Raw genomic sequence first — 23,627 nt, 5'->3', positions numbered from 1 at the left:
CTGTTTCTAGGTATAAAATCCAGCTTTCTACATCCTGGAATCAGTAAACCCCAAAGGAGCAGGTTATTGTGCTGTGTACCAACGAGCAGTTACCGACACCTATAATCAAAGCAAAACAGCTATCTGTATCCCACAGAAGCTCTTTAGCTCCAGGAAAATTCACAGAAAGGCAGGGCAGGCATACACAGAACCTCATTCTGTCCATGTTTTTATGGTTAGCGATGACCACATCCCTGTTATGGAATTAGAAAGCTCCAATCCAAAAGACAGCTATTGTATTTTGGGTAACATTAATACATTTATTTAACTGTATTTTACTTTTCGTTCATAAAAAGGACAAAGCACAGTCCTGCTCTACTCATTTGAAAAAAAAGAAGATAAAAATTAACTAAAAAACAGTTCAATATTCATCAGTATCAAATAATAGTAATATCAATTTTCCTGAAATATAAAGAAACAACAAATATTCTATCTATATAAACTTTAATTAAGAATTTTTGCATTTTAAAGCAGATGATACATTAGTTAGTTTTTCTTGACAACAATTTGAAATGGAAAGTCCCAGTCAAATTTACACAGTTACGTGAAACAGAAAAATCTCCAACTACCTGCTCAGCATGTTGTGAGACCTACCTCATCTGTGTGGCTGATGTTAAAAAGAAGTGGCTTTCCTATCCAGGTCACGTCCATGCAAAAACTAAATGGCTTTGCTTCTTACACCACGTGTTAGAAAAGTAAAAGGCAATCATGCATTTGGCAAAAGATTTAGTTGTGGTTGTAGAGTATATAAAAATGAGTTGCGCTGCAAAAGAACCAAACCAAATGAAACAATAAACCACAAATTTTCTTTGTACAGAAGGCTTACAGCGTATTAGGTTCTCATGTGTGAAGACAGCTCATTTCTCTTTCACATAATCATACAATTTATGAAACTCAGCAGTGTTTGACACTTTGACATTCCTCTGTAGGGAAGTTGACACTTTCACCTATTTAAAAAAATCTCACCTTGTAACAAATAGTTAAAATGAAACGAAAACAGTATTATTGATATTTATAATGAAGACTCTACACTTTTACATGTAAATATACAGTACAAAATTATACAAATAAAAGAAGAGGGTGTAAATTATTAATAGACCTATTCTTGCTTCATGTAAAGATTATTATGGACCTCTACAATATCAGTTCTAAAAAGATAAAATCTATTTCTAAGTAGCCAGCAAGGTTGTGCTAATAAAATATGATTCAAAGCTTATAGTTCTTGAAGCATCAGACATTGCACTATTACTTGAGCCAGTTGATTCAGAATCACTGTGTTTCTTCAATATTCACACTCAAACTAGTTCCCAGCACATCATGGAGAACTGAAGGAATGTGCACTTCATTAGCAACTTAAAAAAACGCCAAACAAACCAACAAAACCCCCAGCACTGAAACACTCCAGATACAGTCAGAACAAAAACATTCTCTATCTCTATTAGTCCCCATTTTGCAAAGGCCATAGTAAACATGTAGTTTTGACTACCAGTTGGGATCTGACTTTCATGTACTAACACAAAGTTGGATCATTCAGTGCTCTAGCAAATAGGGAAACAGTCTCAGAACTTTAAAACTCTTATTTACAACACTATCAACATTAGAACAGTATCAAGTTCTTGAAAAAGCATATAATTCTCCCAGATGTAAGCCTTCATTTCAGGAAGGTAACACCTGGAATCTGCAGCATAAAAATGTAAATATAATTATATTTTTTTTTACTGTGCTACTCTGTTTTTGCCATTTACTGTATATTTTTTCCTCTTTTTATATTTTAAATCTTCTCACTTTAAAAAATAACATAGGTTTCCTACCATTTCGTGGTCCACTTGGCTGATCTTAACTTGGACTCCATCTCCAAACTCCTAAATGTTATATTGCTACCTTAATAATAATAATAATAATGATAATATTAGTAATAATACTAAATCAAAACCAACATTTACACTTCTTCCCTGAAAGCTGAAATCTGACTCCTAAAATCAGCAATAATAACCAGAACAGAATTTTTCAACAGAATTGTTTGAAGAAAGAATCTGGTAAATCTTGTGTCAGCAAAGAATAGGTCAATTCCTTTAAGCTGAGCATGGATCTTCTGAACATACTTTAAAAGTTCCTTGTCACTGACTTTTATTCCAAGGTCTTAAAATTCTCTCCAATAGCCTCAAGAAATATAGCTCTTAAAAACAAAGAAACGTTTTTGCTTTGACTGTCTCTCTAAAAACCAGTAATCCCAATAAACTATGATGGGGCCATTCAAAAATATGCAGTACACAAAACATATAGGATAGTACAGACAGACGTAGTACTCTTACATTTATCACATACAACCAACACTTCAATCTCTATTATATTTCACAATTTGTTATTCAAGTTAAAGCACCTACGCATGGTGATTTTACTTTCACTGTACAGCCTATGTTATTGGGTTTTAACACTGTAACTTGCCCGAATCATGGACCGAATCATGCAACTGTCACAGATCAGCATAAGTGTTTTTATAAGGCATATTGGAACAAGTTAAAAATATTTCTTAGCCTTTCAAAAGTTGATTTACTTCACGAAGGAGTTCCTGGATGCCTCAGTCCTCTTAAAGTTCATAGGAAATTGGTAGGGTAATTTAAAGTGTAATTTATTTGGCTTATGATGGTGCCACAGGAATCAAAAAGAGTTGTGGTCCTCATCTTCAAAGGGAGTCCTTTGTGTTAGGTGGAGGACAAGGTAAATCCAGCTACATTCAGAATCCCGAGCAGGCAAGGACACCCAGGGTAGGCACCACCAGGACCAGAAGCAGAGTCGGTACTCCAACAGTGGCACCTGCACATGGAACAGACAACAACACAGTGTTGGTTTTACTGCAGAATTACCTGTGGTGAGGTACAGCCCTTTGTGTGAGAAAGAATGCAAGGTTCGAAGGCAGGACAACCAGCTGGCATACCTCAGCTCAGCCCCTACCTGTGTGGATGATCTGAAAGGGACAAAAGGACTTGCAGCAGTACAGCAGAGGACTCCGCAGGAGCTGTTTATGCAGTGTGTTTATACAAGCAGTGAGGCCACTCAGAACACATCAGGGTATTTTCATTTGGCCAGTCCAACAAGCCAGAGGGTTATACCAGGAGGTAAAAGGTCAAAATAAATATTTAAACATGTGAAAACAAAATTAATGGAGTCTTTACAATGTGACGAAGCAAAGAGACACCTTTGGAGATGTTAATGTTCATACGATCAGCAATAATCTGAGAGATGTCCAAGAGCCTGCTCCGCCTGTTTACCTGCCAGATTACAAAGTCCAGATGGCTGACTTCTGCCGGTGTGGTATCCATGTCCCTTACAGTCATAAGGGTCTCTCTTAAATAAATATTTTAAGACAAAAGTTGCAAATTTATAGCTTACAAATTTCACCTGACTTGCTCTAGCGAATGAATGAGAATTGCTGTGATGTTAAGTGGCTCAAGTCGCCATGGTCCAACACCCTGTTAAGAAGCATCTGTTGTGGTAGGCCTGATAGGCCCAAAATAGGCTTATACATGTCCTGCCTTGCCCAGGCATGGTTTTGTGCTCCACCAGAGAGGCAATAGTGGGAAACGGACACAAAAGAACCTGGAGCCACTGAGTCTGGCCTGCCCAGGGTCTTGTGGTAAACAAGATACACACACTCAGTTTGTGCACGCCTAGTGCAAGGTCCATGCTTTTCCCAAATTAGGGAAAAGTGAGTCTGTGGCTTTGCCTAATATGGTAAGGTTTGGCTAACTGCCATCCTGATTGGCTATTCTGTGTCCAAAGGGCAATTAATCTTGGCCCACGTTGATAAAAGGAGATACACAGGTGAACAACCTGCTTTTGCTTCCCTGATCTTTGCTGTGCTCTCTCTGCTGTGCCCAGCCCTGCTGCTATTGCACACTGCCTTACTGCTTGCCTGGTAAAGTCCACTGATGCCAGTTACCAGAAGCAGACCCTGGATGTCCTGTGTGGCCAGTGTGACATCGTGCTGAGACTGCACAACATCCTGCTTCTGCACCTGAAGGTCCTGCTTAGAATCCCTGGACATATATACAGATCCTCCAGAAGAAGCCAAGAGAACAAGGTCAGAGATTGTCTGTGTCCTTTCCTCAGAAGTGAGGAAGATTCAAGTCTCAACGTCCAACAAGACAGCGTGCCCTGAAAACATCTGGGCCCTGTCTGGACTGTGGCTAGCCCCTGCAAGGGTAATAATAATAACCTGTGAGTAAATGCTTAAATGCCTCTTTGTAATTCTCTACTGCCTTCTGCCATAGAGCAGAAAGAGCTCCTCAAGCCCATCTACTGGGCAAGTGGCATATTGACTGCAAGCGGCATTTGACCACAGGAACCTTCTCTTCCAGTTCAATTACTGTTTATATATTTTGCTGGTTATTACTAGATCTAGATATTATCCACAGAATGTTTCCATGACCGTGTAAGAACCAAAATATTATTAAAATTAGTGGTCGGGGGTGGCCAGAGTTCTGAGTATCAAAATTAATAAACAATATCATAGGATCATAGGATGTTAGGGGTTGGAAGGGACCCAAAGAGATCATTGAGTCCAACCCTCCTGCCAGAGCAGGATAATACTATCTAACACAGATCACAGAGGAACACATCCAGACAGACCTTGAAAGTCTCTAGAGAAGGAGACTTTCAAGGAGAATATTAATTTTGGAAAATATCAGCTTACATCAATTAATTTCCCCTCCCCAACATCATCTGCATCAGAAAATAACTAAGCCAAACTATGCCCGTCTGTTAGTTCTGGAGTTGGGCCACAGGAGCTGGAGAATGGGCTACTCTTTTGTTCCAGAAAGGGCTCATCTAGGTCAGGATGGCAATGTGCAGGCAGGCAGCACAGGACGCAGGCTCATTGCTCATGTTGCTGGTAAACACAGACTAAAGGCAGCAGTGTTTGCAGCTGGTGGTGACAGTCCTGAGCTGCAGCTGGAACTGCCCCACTGGACAGCTCTCCATCAGATGTCCTTCTGCATGAGGAAAAAACACACTGAAAAGATAGCACGCAAACCAAGCAGCACAGATTACATGTTCTACCTAACAATAGGCACAGTATGACAAATTCCAAGTATTCTTTCATAGAATTTGAAGTCTCAAAAGAGCATTCATCTTTTCATATTATACCTCTTGCAAGGACAAGTAAATCACATCATCTGGGCCAACACTGTGCAGGCTCCTAGACAGACAGATCTGTAGGTTTTACATGTCTGCTTGAGAAGTTTCTGCATCTTTCAGGCTAAATAGTTTAATCCTTCATTTTGTGTTTGTCTCAAATCTCCTATTTATAAGGTGCGGTGTTAATTTTAGGTTAGCAAAACAATATCCTGACTATGAAAAAAAAACTGTTTTGAAAGATGATTTTGGACAAATAAACATCTTTTAAGTTACCTTCAAGTATTTCATTTTTGTGTATTTCTGATGCACAATAAAGAGCATGAAAACTAGATGGAAATTAAATTGATTGAAAATAAACCCCATTTTTTAAAATAAAGTTTGCTGACTAATTCCAAATCAGAAAATTCGAGAGTCTTCTTTTCTCACAACTGGCTTATTACAGTACTTCCCATCTAAATCCTGAGCACTGGTATGGTGGAAGCAATCATGTTCCACCAGGTACATAGTACATACGTGTAATTGTTGTAGAGATGGGTCTAAACAACTTTCATCATAGAATCAACCAGGTTGGAAGAGACCTCCAAGATCATCCAGGCCAACCTAGCACCCAGCCCTAGCCAATCAACTAGACCATGGCACTAAGTGCCTCATCCAGGCTTTTCTTGAAGACCCCCAGGGACAGTGCCTCCACCACCTCCCTGGGCAGCCCATTCCAATGCCAATCACTCTCTCTGTGAAGAACTTCCTCCTAACATCCAGCCTATACCTACCCTGGCACAACTTGAGACTGTGTCCCCTTGTTCTGTTGCTGGTTACCTGGGAGAAGAGGCCACCCTCCACCTGGCTACAATGTCCCTTCAGGTAGTTGTAGACAGTAATAAGATCACCCCTGAGCCTCCTCTTCTCCAGGCTAAACAGGCCCAGATCCCTCAGCCTCTCCTCATAGGATTTGTGTTCCAGGCCCTTCACCAGCTTTGTTGCCCTTCTCTGGACATGTTCCAGCACCTCAACATCTTTCTTGAATTGAGGGGCCCAGAACTGGACACAGCACTCAAGGTGTGGCCTGACCAGTGCTGAGTACAGGGGAAGAATAACCTCCCTTGTCCTACTGGCCACACTGTTCCTGATGCAGGCCAGGATGCCATTGGCTCTCTTGGCCACCTGGGCACATTGCTGGTTCATCTTCAGCTTACTATCTATCAGTACCCCCCAGGGTCCCTTTCCTCCTGGCTGCTCTCCAGCCACTCAGTCCCCAGCCTATAGCGCTGCTTGGGGTTATTGTGGCCAAAGTGCAGAACCCTGCACTTGGCCTTGTTAAATCTCATCCCATCAAAGCGCTCTCTCTCTTGAACGTGTTAGAGGTGTGTGCCCTCTGCACCCCAGCAACAGAAGTAGGCTAGTATGCTTATGAGATGACCAAATACCACGCAGCAGGATGTACCTACAGCTGTTCATACCCACTCATGTACAGCTCCTCACTCAGCAAATCATTTAACAAAATGGGGATCATAGGCCATCAGGAAACAGAAGGCCTGTTTTGTTTTGAGTTGGCTTTCAGTAATGAATTTAAGTGGTATGAGTAAGGCAGATCTGAAAGGCAGTGTCTTTCAGATCAAAGTCATGACTCATGGGTGAAGCTGTATGCAAACTTCATCAGAGGTCAGAAGAGACAGGCTCAAAGATGGAGACAACTATTTGCTTTCCTGTGCCTATCACAGAGGGTAGAAACAAGCACCTTTATGATTCTGGATTGTCCATTTTCCCACCAGGGAGAAAGTCCACAGCATCTACAATGAAGCCAGAATTTCAGAGCTCTCCCCACAGAATTTATTTTCAATTCCAGCCATATTCCTCTTATTGTCTGCCCTTTATTCTAGGTTCATCACCCTACACTTCCTGACCCTGGTCCTCACCCAAATCAAGTTTCTCTGCTGCTCTAATCTCTTCCCTGTTCCACATAATATACTTTGCCCTTTTTCTCTTGCTTCTGACACCTCAAAACTCTTTGCTGCTCCTATTTCTATTCTTTCCCTTACTGCTGTGGGGATGCTTTCTGAGGCCAAGGATTTTTCTAAGTTCTTTCTGATATCCAAGCACTTGGAAAACCAAAAGAACAATCCCTCACCAGCTCAGAGAAGCACACTTCTATGAATAGCACCTTTTTCCATAGGAAGTAGGGTGTCCACCTCAGTGAAAGGTAAAACTAAGGAAAAGATCAAAAAACATTGTCTAGCCAAAAAGAGAGGAATTTTAAGCCTGAGATGAACATAAATGTATCTTCAAATATATTCTGATGCATAACAACTGCACATTTTGGCAACTGTGAAAAGTATTTGGTTGTATTTACCTGTACTTTCTAATGAGTTATGAGACACATTAGTATGTTCTGTAGTCTTTATCCCCAAATATCAAAGTAGTGGTTCTTAATGAATGAATAATAGCCAAAGAAGAAAAGAAATCCAGATTTCATGTTTATGAATATCCACATAAAATATACTCTGCCTTTGACAAATCAAGATAATGCAGTTGGAAAGACACAACTAAACTTGTTTTTTGAATGCTTCTAATGAAGGAAAACATGAAAAAAAGTTTGCTGAGTGAAGATGAATGAGCAAGCATGAGGCAACTGCTATTTGCATGCAGATAGTCTACACAGTGAGTGGAATAATAAATCTTCCCCTGAGATGTTCTCGCTGGCTCCAGAATTAATAGTCAGTATTCACTCCATTACAGCAGCTCCTTACAAGGATTAGGCACTGTTACAGAGATGTATGTAACAGCTTTCTGCAAGGAAGCAAATCCTACCCTTAGATGCATTAACAGAGCATTAAGAGGACAAACACACATTAAACAGATCATCTCTTTTCTCTTGCTAGATTACTGACCCACATGTGAGGAACCATACTTACCAGAAACACCATTCACCAGTGCCTGAGAGCCAGTAGACTTCTGTGGCTCATGAATGGAAATTAGTGTAAGTTTGCCTGAGTACAGACTGTAAGATTTAATTCTGTGCAGTAATGCCATTGTCATCTGTCTGTTTTAACAATCTTGAAAAACTAGGGAAACACCAGATAAAGACTAAATGAATGTGTGCAAAGACACATGCAGATGTAAATGAAAACAGGATTATTAGGCTGCTTCTGAAGTTTGGCCCGGTATGAGCCGGATATATTTAGTACCTAAAGATTCACTCTTTCCTTAGAGTTACCAGCACCTTGCATATTCAGTGTGCATACCATTGCCTACTGCAATTCTTTCCATTGCCTACTGCAATTCTTTCTTTCAAAGAATGAAACACACACCTTACTTTTTGGTTTGTTTTCCACAGCCCTGAGCAAAAGTTGTGAAATCTTGCAGTATTTCCATGAAGGTCTTACTATTGTCTGCTGTGCAGTTCCTGGAGTTGGTGTTTTCAAGACAAGGACTAAGCTATGTATAGAAACATTTACACAGAAAGTAGCTTAACACTGAATACAATTTGCATAGGTTGTGTGCAGTTAACCTAAGTTTTTTCTTGTTGTCTCAGCAGCCTCTCTTACAAACAGTTGCTTATCTGAGTAAATGAAGAGAATAACTGCTAGAAGGATTTTCCTTCAGTAAGATCTTTACATATCATAGGAGCTTCTAGTAAAGTCCCAGTAATCCACAGCTTTCTATCTGTATTTTAAATTCTCTGTTTTCATCTCAATCAGATAAAGTCTGGCATGAAATCTTTTACATTTCTGAATGGAGAGCCTGGATTTCACTGACATCTAAAACAGCATGCAACAGTCTTCCAATTATATTCAGAAGAAATGGAATAAATTCAATGTCTAAATGAAACAGGCATTAAAGCAGTTCAGACCTTGATATATTTCCCAAGTCTTCATAATAGTTTGTTATTAAAAATACATCACTATTTTCCTTAAATGCTACTTACCTTTAAGATATGACATTTTTGGCCCTTCTCCCAACATCAGTGTCTTTTTATGCCAGAAGGCAAAAGAAAACCTAGAGGCCTGTTTAGAAATATCACTTCCATCAGTTCTGTGAACCAGGAAATTAGTTACTGATCATCTGTGAAGCTGTCACAAGTAACTTCTCTTTCTCAGTGGAAAGTGTTTGCTGTGCCAACATACACACACAACAAACTATTCCTGTTGTGACAAAACTCTTTCTCTGATTTTGTTATCAGAACAGATTGATCAAGAATTAATTTGTATTAAATTACAGCAGATATCTTAGTTTTTGGGTACTGAACACTGAAGGGGATGTCTACATGCCAATTCCAGTTTGAGGAGTATGGTTTTAAAGTATCTCATCTGTCCCATTTATTTGTGTTTGTTCTGCATTGTGGAGCTGTCTTGAATATCCTGTGCACGACTGGATTAGCTGCAGTCCAAAGCAAAATCTAACGTAAGCATACTGTGCGGAGCTGGATCCTCAGTGCCACTGATTCCCTCTACAGATCTCTGCTCCCATGCTGCAGAAATTGTTCAGGCTGTCTGTCTGAATGATACAGCTGCTGCAATACACTTTTCATGCTACAAGCCATCACACATTAAGTAAGTGTTTAGGAAGAGAATTTTTTCTTACCTGGGCTGGTATTTTACTATGGAATGGGCTGCTCCCATTGGAATGGGCTGCCCAGGGAGGTGGTGGAGTCACCGTCCCTGGAGGTAGTGCCATGGTCTAGTTGACTGGATAGGGCTGGGGGATAGGTTGGACTGGATGATCTTCGAGGTCTCTTCCAGCCTGGTTGATTCTATGATTCTATGATTCATCAAGCATTTAAGTTTGCAACTTGTTAAGAAATGAGACTACCATACTATCTGTTTTGCAAAACAGATCTCTATTTTTCTGAAAGCCTGGTCCAATATCTGCTCATTTTCCTGTAAATAAAATTTTCTATTTGGTCTGGGGTCAAGGACTGACCTTCCATCAGAGCTGTCTGCTTTTATATCTTTCCTTTTTACTTTCAGAAAGGCAAATAAAAAGCCTTCTCATATTTTGTTTCTCCTTGCTTCTAACTAAGCTTGCTCACTTCTCTGAGGAAAAAATAGGCCACCTGGAAAAAAACACAAACCATGGGTCTCTGCCTGTTATTGTTAGCTTCTTTAGCAGCTATTAGGCTTCACTAATACATCTTTTCTGAGTATGGTAGAACAGAAAAGCAAGAAGAGTAGAAATGCAATTTCTTCAGGTTTAGCTGAACTGCACAGAACATTTGGGTGGGTTTGTAGTTCTGTCAACTGCTTCTGAAGTTCCAGTTTTCCTAGCTGAAAATACTGTCTTCATGAAAGACTGCTGTGGAAGAAACAAGTAGTGTCAGATGACTAGATTTAAATTCTGCTATCCCTACTTATGGTAAATGGAAAATAAGTAAGCTAATTAGAATATGCTTATCTTGCATCACTGGCACCATTGCTAAGTCATGGGTCCAAATTTCCCTTGTCTAGGAATACCTTTATTTGGACATGAGGAAATTTTCCTCTTGCTTGTGCCACAAACCTTTCAAGAAAGGTGCTATGGAGTAATAGCCTTGTGAATTCCTGTTTTGCAGCAGAGTAGATGTATAGATGGAAATAATATTGCCCGTGCACCTGCCCATGCCTTGTGCCATGTTAAGGTTTGCTGTACATCTGTGAAACACCTTTAAAACTATTGAAAGAAAACAAGAGAGAACAGTAAAAACTTATTTGAAGTGCTGCTGCATTGCTAGCCCATTCCATGGTGCCAGTCTGTCGTCTCCTACTTGAAAATCCATATACCAGAGCCAAGTAAATGTTTTGTTTTGTTCTGGCAATAGCACTTGGCTTGTTGGTAGTGGCAGCATGCAGCAGCAGGGGTTTCTTTTCCCTTGGCTCTGGCCCTGCTACCCATCTGGGCTGCCAAAATGAAAAGATGTTTTGGACTCTGAGGAAAATGAGATTATTTTCAGTCAGTGGGCTATTAACTGTCAATAAATGAAGACTTTTTTTCCTCAGAAACCTCTTCCCCTTCACATATATTAATGATCATTATAGATTCTTTTGTGTGGAGGGTTAAGCAGAAGACCACAGGTAATATTTTTTAAATGTACTCTTTTGAAGCATTATACTCAAAAAACAGTAATAGCAAGTGCAACTGTAGAGGTCCTCCTGTACCAGAGGCAACAGTTGTACTGCAAGTAAACTTTGTGAGTTTCAGGATCACTTCTACTACCTAAAGGCTTGTTGTACCTCTGATCATCTGTCCTGGCCCTCAAGTTATGAGCGGTTACTTCAGAAAAACTGGCTTACCAGCAGCACCAGGGCTATTCTCAAGTCAAGTAAGGCTGAACCACGTGGTCTGCTAGGATGAGGTATTCAGTGCTGGAAACTGCCTGCTGAAGCATCACGAGGAGCTTGGAGTGAGTTTCGATAGCTTGCCGCTATAGAAAAGCTTATCTGAGATCACGCTGAATGGAACAACACTTGGCTGTAAATGTTCCAACATAAATGTGTTCCACTTTGCCTCCGAAATTATGGTTGACTGTCATTCAGAGAAATTAGGTCATCGTCTCAGAGAGTCACTGACTAGCTTTTCATCAAAAAGGCCTATATTTTTAAGGAAAAGAAGGAAGGCCAGAAGAGAAAGTTCCATTATAACCCTGAAAAGAAGAAAAAAGGACAGGTTTCCTTTGGACAGATGGCATGCCTAAAGGTTTCTGAGTGAGGAACTTACTCCTTCTTCAAGGAAGTAGGGATTTGGGAATATTTTTACAAATAAATTCATCCCAATTCACGACAAGATGTGTCACTCCTTTTCACTTACAAATGCTTCCCCCTCTGTCTCCTTGAGTGCTGCAGCACAACAAGCACAGAACAGGATCAGGAATCATCCAGGACTAGGGAGCAACATGGCAAAAACACAGTTCATAAAACCAGTGGGCTGAAAAGCAGCAAAAAAAGTTAGTTCAACAGCCTGAATTTGGCCTTGGCTCTTCAACAATGCAGAAAAAAAATCCTAGATGGGGCAGAAAGGAAGAAAGCAAACAGCTGGCCTCAAAAGTGCCCCCCAGAGCAAAATAGTGTAATTTTTACTGATAAGGACATGCTTTGAAGAATTGAGCTGTCTGCCATCTATCTCTTGCTTCTATGACCAGGCTTTGGAATAGAGTGAAAGTGAAATACATGATACTAATGTTTAAAGGCAAGAACACTTTGACATTTAAGTCCTTCAAATATTCTGAAAATGCCATGAAACATTTCAGTATGTAGCAAGATGTACTATTTACCTTTTCTAAATCTATCTATCTATTCATGAAGAGTGCAAATACAGAAGTATGATCATTGGCACTTAAAAGGTACTTTCAAGTTAGCAAATATGTGATTTATCTATTCTCTAAATCTGTAGCAACAAATAAATCTGTTTATCCATAAATATGAACCAGCCAAATAATCACAGCACAAACTGTAATTGTAATGAAACATTTATCACTGAATGTACCAACAGGAGACCTGAAGTTTGGAAGTTATACCATTTGCAGGAGCACAAAACACCTAGTTGTACCTGGTTGTACCTCTGGGACTGTCTAGTCTGACCTCCTACTCATCACAGTATCACAGTATCATCAGGGTTGGAAGAGACCTCACAGATCATCAAGTCCAACCCTTTACCACAGAGCTCAAGGCTAGACCATGGCACCAAGTGCCACGTCCAATCCTGCCTTGAACAGCCCCAGGGACGGCGACTCCACCACCTCCCCGGGCAGCCCATTCCAGTGTCCAATGACTCTCTCAGTGAAGAACTTTCTCCTCACCTCCAGCCTAAATTTCCTCTGGTGTAGCTTGAGGCTGTGTCCTCTTGTTCTGGTGCTGGCCACCTGAGAGAAGAGAGCAACCTCCTCCTGGCCACAACCACCCTTCAGGTAGTTGTAGACAGCAATAAGGTCACCCCTGAGCCTCCTCCAGGCTAAACAATCCCAGCTCCCTCAGCCTCTCCTCATAGGGCTTGTGCTCAAGGCCTCTCACCAGCCTCATCACCCTTCTTTGGACACGCTCAAGCATTTCGATGTCCCTCCTAAACTGGGGGGCCCAGAACTGAACACAGTACTCAAGGTGTAGCTCTCCTGTCAACACCAGATGCCATCACCTGCAGCTTTGCCCAGCTGTCACAGAAACAGTTTCATCTAAAGATGAAAATGCTCTGGGTAACCTATGCCAGTACTGCACTACCATTGGGTGAAGTTTTTCCTAATGTCCAGGTCAAATCTGCCAAACTGCAATTTCTGGCCACTGCTTTCAATTGTATAATTACAAAAACTCTGGATTAGCTTTCTTTATACATTATTATCGCTCCTCATAAAGTTATAGTTACATGCTTCTGTCAGACTGCCCCGCTCCAGCACACTAAGCCTTGGTGTTTATTAAATTAAGTAGACTCTGGAAACTTCCTTAGTACTAGATAGCTGTGCACCTCCTTTACTACCAAAGAGTAGTAAGGGAGTTGCTGTCTTTGTCACTGAGTTTTGTTCTCTTGAGAGATTTTATCAAGAGGTGAGTAACAGCAGACATCCAGCCTAGCTCTGGTTCACTCTCCTCACTAAGAAGAAAAGGAATCTGGATAGATTAGGTGCATAAAACTGAGAGATATGAGTATGCCACCACTCCAAGGTGACCACAAAAAGTAAGACAGATTGTTAATCACCGAACTGAACAATACCTCAAGGATTTGAATAAGGGAGCTCCACGTCTTGCTAGTGAAATTTAAAGCATATTAGAATTGTCATCACGACAAAGTATTCTTTTCTTTATTCCTTCACCCCTGTGATCACGTCTGCAATCCTGTCTAGATTATTAAGGAGAAAAAAAATAATGAGATGAGTCTTCCAAAGATCACTTTAAGTCACTCTTAACACTACTTGGCTGGCTTTGATTTCTCAAAGCAATTAAAAATACTGCATAATATAGCTCAATAGTTAAATGTCCTACCAAGGAGTGAAAGGAGAATATGCATTTGTATTAAATTAAATCATCATGCATCAAAGGGATTACATTAGTAAAGCAAAATACTAATCTTGGCATTCACTCTACGAACTGTGTGATTATTTCTGTGATATTCTTCTTTGCTATATTGCCACACTTAAGTGCAAGAGAGTTAAATAACAATTGTTTTGATCTTTTTACATCTTCCTCTAATCATAGACTACAATGAATATAAAACACAAACCATTCTGTTTCATAAAAGAGAAGAGGTAAAATGTTCCTGTGTTGGTGTAATAAAAAACCTGAAAGTAGCAGTATGATATAGCTCGATGACTGGAAAAAATAATGGAGAATTATAGTTCAAACTGAATGGGAATGGCAGACCTTTAATCCATTGATGAATGGATAACTCTACTAAAACACCAGCACGAAAAAGCTTGTTGGGTTAAAAAAAGAAAAGAAATTTGACTGCACTGTGAACCAAAAGGTACTTTTCTTCTTCATAAACATCTGACAAGTCAGGCCTGGTTTGGCAGGTAACCGCAAAACTGCTGAAAAAAAGGAAAAAGTATTTAAGGGTTTCAGAAGAACTAATTCTTTGTTCACCAACTAAATATTATCTGGGCATTTCATTGTGCACTTTCCTGAAGCTGGGAATACAGTCAGCTTTAGTGAGTCTGACCAAAGGCTTACGCAGCTCAGGACGCTGACTGACACCAACAGTGGTAACAGATGCAGTGGAAAGGAAGAAAAAAATAATGGCCTACAGAATATGACTTTCTTCTGACACTCTTTCCCATTTGTGTCCAAGGGAATCTTAAGCTACATTGTAGCTTCTGTTCAATGGCACCTGAGTCAAAGACTGAGTATGTGGCACAATTTTAAATAAGGACTGATAGAGCAAGCCTGTATTTATAACTTCACTCTGCATGTCATCTGTAGCAGGAAGTTCTACAATTCAATTTTGTGCCACATAAAAGAGTACTAGTTTGATAGTTCTAAATCTGCTGCCTGCTTACATTACTGAGTACAGTCATTTTCAAAATATGAAGAAAAGTAAGGAAGCTTTTCCTATTTACCACTCTTGCTGTTGTCCATGACTACCTTACCAGCCATACATGAATGCTTCCTTGCCTCTCTTGAATGCCTCACACAGAATTCACTTCATAGCTGTGTTACTCATGCTGGTTTTCTCTATGATTCTTCAGTAGTTTTCTTTGCTACCTTCTAGTATCTTTCTGTGTCCCTGACAGTCACACCTCCCTATAGTACTTTCACAAGCTAGCAAAATCTCCACTATATAACAAATGGAAACATGAAACAAGGTGTATGAAGTTGAGATAGACTTCTTTTTTGCTAATGATGTTCTCATGCCTTGATGTGACCATGCAACAGCCATCAGTGGGGATTCTGCAGACAGTTCCTAGGCACAGTCTGTGGCACTTCAGAGTGAAGATCAAAGCGTGGAAAAATTACATGGTCCTTTTCAAGGCAGTGGCCACTTTATCTATTTTCTGATATATAGGGACTACAGATTCCTGTCTTGTCAGTATTCTCTGATAATTAACAACCTACCCTGTTCTTGTTTTGAGTGATACTGTTCTCCATTGTGTTCTAAATCCATGTACACATATATTCCAGTTTTAGCTATAAGGCCTGTCAATCAGCACAGCACAGCTCAGTTGCAAGCATTACAGCTAAGAATGGAGTTCTGTTGTATTCACACTTGGTGTGTATCCAACCCTTCCCACATAAATAAACAGAAATGACCAACAACATTGGGACTGTCATGGGATAATGCAGACTAAGAAAACGTAACTAGAAATTAAAACATCTGCAGTTTGTCCTACTGTTGAGTTCAAATACATGAGAAAGAGAATAAATTTAAATTAAAAAGAATACAGCTTAAAAAAACCTTGCTTGTTCCAGCTGTAATGCGTGGAACTGCTAAACTTTGGTTTTCAAAGAAAGGTTTGTTTAGAATAAAGAGGCAGTACATTAGAACTGTGATTAGATGAAATGTGATGATGAAGCAGAAGGTGTTTCTTTCTCAAGAGAAATAACAGAGAAATGACTATGTTGTTACAGGCAGATTTTTGTACCAGATTAGAGGGGATTCTGACTATCTTCTACTTCATGTTTTTAGACTCGGGTCAACAGCAAACACATTATGAAAATTACTGTTCTTTCAAGGAGAGCTCTTTTGGAAATGTATTTTTAGTTTAGTAGCAGCTTTTTTGGGTATGTAAATAAGTTCCAAGATCAGTAACACAGGACAGTCATGCCAGTTACAGGACTGCTTTCATCAGTATTCCTTATGATTTTGACCTGTGTTCTCCTCTTTTCTTGTTACTACAACAACCTTTGCAGTAAGTGGACATTTTCAAACTATGATCAAAAAGTACCACATAAAAAGTGAGTGACCACCTGATTTACTTGATACTCAGATGTGCAAGAAACACTAATGTTCCCTTTAAATAACAGTAATAACAACCAAAACACAAAACAAAAAAAAAAAGGCTTTATGAGTTACTGCAGGCAAAAATTTTGCATTGTCCTTTGAAAAAGCTGTGCTTCAAAGTAAATACTTTTTCAGGATTCTAAAACATGCCTCTGGCAAATGGAATTCATGTGTGTATGTATATGTGTGCAGTGAACACAGAGAAGCTGTAATTTTATTCTCTTGCTATAAGCGTATACAAAATATATATTACTGTCCACACCACTGTTTAAAGTGAGAAATTAACCTCGTTTCATATTTGAAGGTGAAGGTAACTTTGTTTTTGAGAGAACAGGAGTTGCTCCCCTGCCTCCACACTCAGATGGCATTTTAGAATTTGAGAGCTTGATTCTATTTTTTCCTTACTCCACCCTAGATTAATTGCACTGAGGCCAGAGCAGCTACAAAAGTGAAGTGACAGAAGAACAAAGTGCCATATGGTTTTAGTTCCTACCGATTGCAAGATTTCTTTGATTACATTAATGTTACCATTATGACAAAGCACTGCAATTCAAAAAGCATGCAGGAAAGAAAGATCTCAGCCTTTTAATACATTTCAAAGAAAACAGATAAGCCTATTATTAGCCACTGAAACTGACTCCTTTGGTTAAACAAGCAGTTCCAACTTTCAGCTGGTTGTGGTATCACAAGAATGAATTTTAAATCATGCTGCTCGTTAATTTACTGGAACGGGCTTGAAAACTATCTCCAAACCCTTAACTGTACAACAAGCACTGGCTAATAAAATACAACAATTCATGACTACATTTTACACTGATAATAGCTAAACATATATACACAAAGTGATTTTATGGTAAACATCTGTATTTCAAGACAATCTGCGAAAGAGAAATGCATGAGGTGACTGTGTTTGCGAAGCACCCTTGGTATAATTCTCAACTAAATCAGTGTACCCTGTAAAAGAAGCCAACAGGTTATAGGAAAGCAAAGTTGCTGCAAAATGTTTGCTTCCTTCTTCTTCAGCATATGACTGGGCTTTCTGTGTGTAGAAAATGAAGAAAATAGGAAAGAAAGTCTGTCCCTTAGACAAGGGATTGAGCTAGGAATAACATGTAGTCGTAGTTGCTTTTATAGTTGAGTTTCAAAAGTAATTTTGTCAGTCAAAATGTACTATATTTTTAATACCTAAATTAAGACCTCAGGGACAGTTCTCATTCCTGAACTAGATGTTCTTTTACCAAAATATAATTCAGACCTAATTCAGCAACAGCAGCCACACAAATCATAGAATCATAGAATGCACTGAGTAAGAAGGGACCTTTAAAGGTCACCTACTCCAACACCATCGTCCATCGTTTCCACCCCAGTTCCACTCCCTGGCAACCTGTTCCAGTGTTCCACCATTCTCATTGTAAAGAACTTCCTACTGATCAATCTGAAACTACCCTTCTCTAGTTTAAAACCATTGGAGTGGCATTTCCCTCTTGGCTCTTATTACCTCAGGAGTCCCTGGCTCATCTCTGTAAGGCATTGACTGTCCCCAGCAAGCTTCAAGGCAACAGGCTAAAGGCCCTCACCAGCACCTCAGGGGCAAGCCCAATATTATTATCTACTTCCCCTTCACTTCTATTTTAAAGCCCTGTTGATCAGCCTTGCAACTTCCTGAGCAGAGTCTTTTCTCTTTTTGGGGAAGGTGTCTCTCACTTGATGTTGGCAATCCAAAATTGTGGCTGTGAAACCAGCCATGGAGCCTGAATCTATCTGTTCTTTCCAATGTCACTGCCTGCAACTGGATGGAGAGAGGAAAAATAGCCTGTGCCTCAGATTCCCCTACCAACTGTCCACAGGCTCTGAAGTATCTTTTGATCGCTTCTAGACTACAGGTTGCAGCATCCTCCTCACTTACACGGAAGATCAGTAACAGGTAACAGTCTGAGGACTGTACCATCAAACTATTTTTGTTTTGCAAAAAGGTGCAGATCAATACACCTGAAATACAAGCCAAAAGTTTTCTGCTGTTCTGACTGGTCTCTGGCTGCTGATTGAGAAGACCTCAGGTCCACTGTAGATCATGTCATGCCTGCCAGGACTGTGTCCCTGGTAATCTGGGGCATCTCAAATGCTACAGGCCTTGTTCAAGATTCTCAATTATACCCTAGATGACAACTATAACAAATGGAAGCTTAAGACACCTAACTCAAGTTTATTATGTAGATTACTTTGGACTCGATTCTCTGTGAACAGCAGGCAAACACCTGTCTGGAAGACACATAGCTTTTCTAGACATTCCTCTCTCTTTGATGCAGCCTTCCAGTTTGCATAAGGTCTGGTCATTCCTTGTCAGGCTATTTTGAACACCTGCCCTAGTTGCTTAATTTGCCCTATTCACTCATTTAGGAAAACAATTTGGTTTGCAAACTTCAGATTGAGATGCTTAGAAGTCAAGTAAGGCAATGGTTGTCTCTGAATTTTCTAAGATGCCTTATATTATGCCTTGTATTTTGCCTTAGCTATTGTTTATATCTCTTGTTAAACACATTAATTCCATTTCTGCCAGTCAACCACGAGAACACACATTCCTATCAAACTAAACCTTCTCTTCTTTGTAAGTTTCTCAGAAAAAAAATCATTACCTGAAAGATGCTTACCATTTTATAAACCCTTTTGGGCAATTATTCTACACTCTGTCACATTACTGGAAAATGTCCTTAAGAATAAAACTTAGGAGACATAATTTGCCATATATAGGTGTTAAAATTACATCTCATTCTGCTTTTCAGAAAAAGCATAATTTGAAAACAGAAATAGCCCAAAATACTTGCTCAGTTATCTGTATACTGCAGATGTCAAAGAGACTACCCTGCTCTTTGTCTCCTTTTCTATCTTCTTTCCTAAACTGATTTCAGGGAATGCTGCTTTTATCTAGGCCATTAGATGCACAGTCAAACTCTGTCTAGCTGGGGTATGGTAAGTTGTAGCTGAAAACTTGCATTCAGTGTGAAAACACAGAATACAAAACTCTACAAACTAGAATTTGTATAGTGCTAAGTCTCCCAGAGGTGCTAAATCTGCAAAGGAACACTTGGGGCAGGCATTACTGGCAAGACTGATCAGCTTGGGCTCAATATTGTACTGACATGATGGTTCTGCTATCAGTCTGGAAAATAATCTCTCTACTACTACCTAAAAAGTCTTTACATCACACTGATGATAAATGTTATTATATATCTGATATAAAGATGACCTCAGACATGACCTAAAGATAGCAGTTGCTTCATCTTTTTTGCAGGTCATAAAATAAGTTAAAAGTGATTCCCCCAATGCATTACAGATTTTGTAAAAGTGGTTGACTTCATATCCCAAGGCATCTCCATAGAAAATGGCACCTAACAGAGTGTATGGTATGTGGATTAAGAATTCAAAGAGAATTCAGAATGCAAAACACAACTGTTGAAGAATGGCCATCGAATTTGTAGTGTAATTCCCCTGAGCAGCAGCAGACAAAACGCAGTCCAAACATTTTCACTCAAAACCAAAAGTAAACACCTAAGGAACCATGCACATGAACCAAAATGGCAAAGCAGTAAAAGCTGATGACAACGACACATTCATATAGAAATCCAGACAGCATGGGAACTTAAGTCATTCAAAACCAGCTAGGCTTCCTCATAGCGGCATACAAAATTATACACCTAGGAAAACAAGAGATGTGTCATGCAGATCAGGATGGGACACTGTAGCCCAGAAAATAAAGGATTCCAGGAATCATGGAGAATTGGTGTTGGACAAGCAAAATGAAAAACATTTTATAGTCTAGTGCAAGGAAATAGATGGGTAATGAAAGCCTTTAATGAATATTGATGGGAGTAGTAAGTGTAGGGAGGCAAGACTAACTGCAGACAGCTGAGTTGAAACTGCACATAGTCACAGTATCTACAGTCCTAAAGGAATTCTCAGAAGCTAGAGAAGTTAAAGAAAGAGTTGTTGAAATTATTTAAGACCTGGAGAAAATGTTATCACAGAGAAATTCAAGGCACTCTGTCTGTTTAGTATTTGATTAGTCAAGTGACCGATATAATGGGGAGAACACATCAGGCACAGAAAGAGTCTTTAATCTAGACAAAAGATATAAAATGAAACAATGGCCAGACTCCCCAAATGGATAAATACACTTAAAATCTAGAAAAAAAAATGTCAACGGTGCAGGTGGTTAATCATGAGACCAACATATCTGGCAAATGATGGATTCTCCACTTCTAGATTCCATTCAACAAGAAGTGGAATAGATGCTTCCTATAAACAAAAATGGTGATACTGATGAGTTAACACTAGGTGATACAAACTATACATAGTATTAAAAAGCAGCACACTGGAGATCCACTCCTTCAGGAATGAGAAACAACTATTACAGTACACAGATAATATAGCACAGGCATTGCTTTACTTAAAAGACAATAATGAGTACACCAACTGTGTGACAAAAATACTGTTAGAATTTAATCATTAATATTCCTCAAGTTCATTTTTAAATGACAAAGACAAGAATATGATGCAAGTGTTTAAACTGTAACCTTGCCAAGTCATTTTCCAAGTACTTGATATTTATTCCTATGTTCTACTTCATGCACTGTGTGCTAAGGCACTACCTAGACTACAGAACCAACAGAAAAGACATGTGCAGAGCACGCCTGAGCTCCTATTTAGAGTCAAAACTGAACTCTAGTTGAATTAGCCTGAGCCATAGTCTGTCCTCCTTTACCTATCATCCAAACCACTCTAATGTTGAGCATGTTGCATATCTCATTGCTTATTTACATTTTTATGTCATAGCTCTCCTCTCTCCTGAAAAGTAGAACCTCCCTAGCAATCACTCTGTGGATCACTGTGGCCCACTCACTTTTCTCATTCACTTTGCTCATAGTGGCAGTTGACAAAAGAATAAAATAGAGAGGCAACAGGAACTAGAAACCACAGGATTATTGCAAGCTAACATCTTGAGTCTGAGGACTGCATCATGTAGTTGTGCTTGTAAGACCACTAAAAATGGCAGCTAATGGATTACCAGTAGAAACAGTTTGACATTTGGAAGACTGGCAGCGCTTCCAGGATTGAGCTGGACTCCTGCTGAAGTGTCCTGTGTGCATTATAAGTCTTCAGAAATATTTTAAGATGTATTCTAATTCTCAGAGCACTCACTGCTGAAGAGTTACCTCTCAGATTTTGGATGGGAATAGGGCGTCTGTCTCTTCGTAGTTAACTAAGAGGAAAATACTCAGTCTAATATTTTCAGTAGTGTGGGAAAGATATCTCCTCACCTGAAATTTTTATTTGAGCTACTTCTCCATCTCCTCCTTCACTGTGTGCACGGACTTCCACAACATATTCGCCATCACTGGGGACTGGGACCTCTATTGTGTGCTTCCCAGTTGAAAACAACTTGCCTTCATGTTGTCCGTCTGGTCTATAAAGCACCTAGGGGTAAGTAATGGTAAGTATAGTTACTGAAATGTTCTATTTCTGTGAAAACATGCTCAGGCATGTACAATGTGCCAATAAAAATTAGGTTTTTACTTGTATATGAAACTATACGTATCAAAACACGGCTGATGCTACTTTTTCCATTTTTAACACTGGATCAATCTGGACAGGAGGCTTCCTCCTACTTTTCTCTGTTATAAAACTGTGGCACCTTTGGAAAAATAATTTCAGCCCTTGGGCTTGAAATAAATAAATTACAAAAGATAACCATACAGGGTGGCAGAGAGGATCAAACAAAAATCTGAAATCTCAGCTGTGTTTTAGGAAATAAAATTTGTTACCATTTTCACAAATGAAACAAACACTAATTGTGTTACTAACTCTCAACCAATGCAAATGGGATGGTATGAATCTTGTGAGACCTATGGAAACTATCCTCACCCCTTATGAAACAATCTCTGTGAAACTCTGTCAGCAATTCTCAGGAAGCAGTTCAACTCCTCAAGCAAAACTTGTACATGTAGAACATGATATTCACTTTCTTACCACTAAGCAGCAAAATGAAACAGGATTTTTTTGAAGCTTTCTGTATGTCCTGTAGTTAGTATACACATCTGCTCTAGCCATACAGTAATTGCATCTAATGAGGTTATATGTCCCTGCCCTTTCTCTACCTTTTCACACTTTAAAGAATTCATATTCCAGGAACTGTAGCTCCCATAGAGATAGGAAAGGAAAGCTGAAACAATGCATATTCATATGCGGAAAATCTACTGAAGAGTTCATTTTTTAGCATCATTTTTAACTGATGGACAATAAATGTAATCATACAGAAAATCAGGTTGCTGCAGTCACTGATCTAAATTGTCCCATCCAAACGAATTCCAGTGCCCCAATATTTTCTCATTGTATTAACTAAGCCCACTGGCTTTGCCCTAAGCCAAATGGTTATCTGTGATCTCTGAGCAGGATACCTTTGTCTTTAGCCTGTATCTATGTTTGAGTCTGAATGGGCACAAAAATTAAGTATTGTCTATATAAGGCAGCTCATGTAGCATGCAGACAAAGATAAAAACATTTTCATAGCTCATACTTTGTATCCTTCAACTGCAGACTCATTTGACATGGCCTTCACATGATCCCAGGTGATGATGTACCTTGAACCAGATCTTACAGAGCTGATAATCCTTGGACGTTGGCTTGGAGCTGAAAAGCAATATGAATGCTGCATGTAAATATGCACATAAATCAGATTTCATAAATGTTCAATGATATTTTTATAAAGCCATGCAAAAAAAAAATGTACAAAGGGAAATTATGCTGATCTTTATTTGATTAAGAAAATGAACTGGAGTGAACTGCTACAGCTCCAGCCAGGCAATTTTGGATGGCTTTGTGCAGTGGCTGCTTTGTGGGTTTGCCTTTCTGTCTTGCCAGAATGGAAGTGGCCAGCATTACCCTTCACTATGCTGCTGACCATGTGTGTTTGTTGGCACGAAACTACGTTCAGAACCTCTCATAAATGTGGCTTGAATTATATTTATTCATTGAGATTAAACATTTAACTAACCATTTAAAGGGCA

The 23,627-nt window shown here is 39.5% G+C and overlaps 1 protein-coding gene across 4 annotated transcripts in view; it reads right to left on the bottom strand.

Moving 5' to 3' along the window:
- Positions 1-466: 466 nt before the first annotated feature.
- Positions 467-23,627, bottom strand: part of CNTN1 (contactin 1) — a 249,327-nt gene continuing 226,166 nt past the window's right edge. Inside the window, exons 23-26 of one of the 4 annotated variants that reach the window (XR_010302059.1) lie at positions 23,138-23,250; positions 21,882-22,038; positions 13,843-13,968; positions 11,976-12,069 (exon numbers count right to left, since the gene is read on the bottom strand). Coding sequence is in view for 3 of the 4 variants with exons in the window: in XM_064142186.1 (XP_063998256.1) it covers positions 2,774-2,853; positions 21,882-22,038; positions 23,138-23,250 (350 nt within the window). In the remaining variant the exon portion in view is untranslated. Of the gene's footprint in view, positions 2,854-11,975; positions 12,070-13,831; positions 13,969-20,657; positions 20,860-21,881; positions 22,039-23,137; positions 23,251-23,627 lie in introns of those variants that run through there. The other 3 variants (XM_064142186.1, XM_064142187.1, XM_064142188.1) reach the window with 3 other exon arrangements.

The sequence above is a fragment of the Pogoniulus pusillus genome, chromosome 4 (assembly GCF_015220805.1).
Source record: "Pogoniulus pusillus isolate bPogPus1 chromosome 4, bPogPus1.pri, whole genome shotgun sequence".
In the NCBI taxonomy this organism is placed as follows: Eukaryota; Metazoa; Chordata; class Aves; order Piciformes; family Lybiidae; genus Pogoniulus; species Pogoniulus pusillus.
The sequence above is the reverse complement of the archived record's forward strand: the minus strand, read 5'-3'. Positions and strand labels throughout refer to the sequence as shown.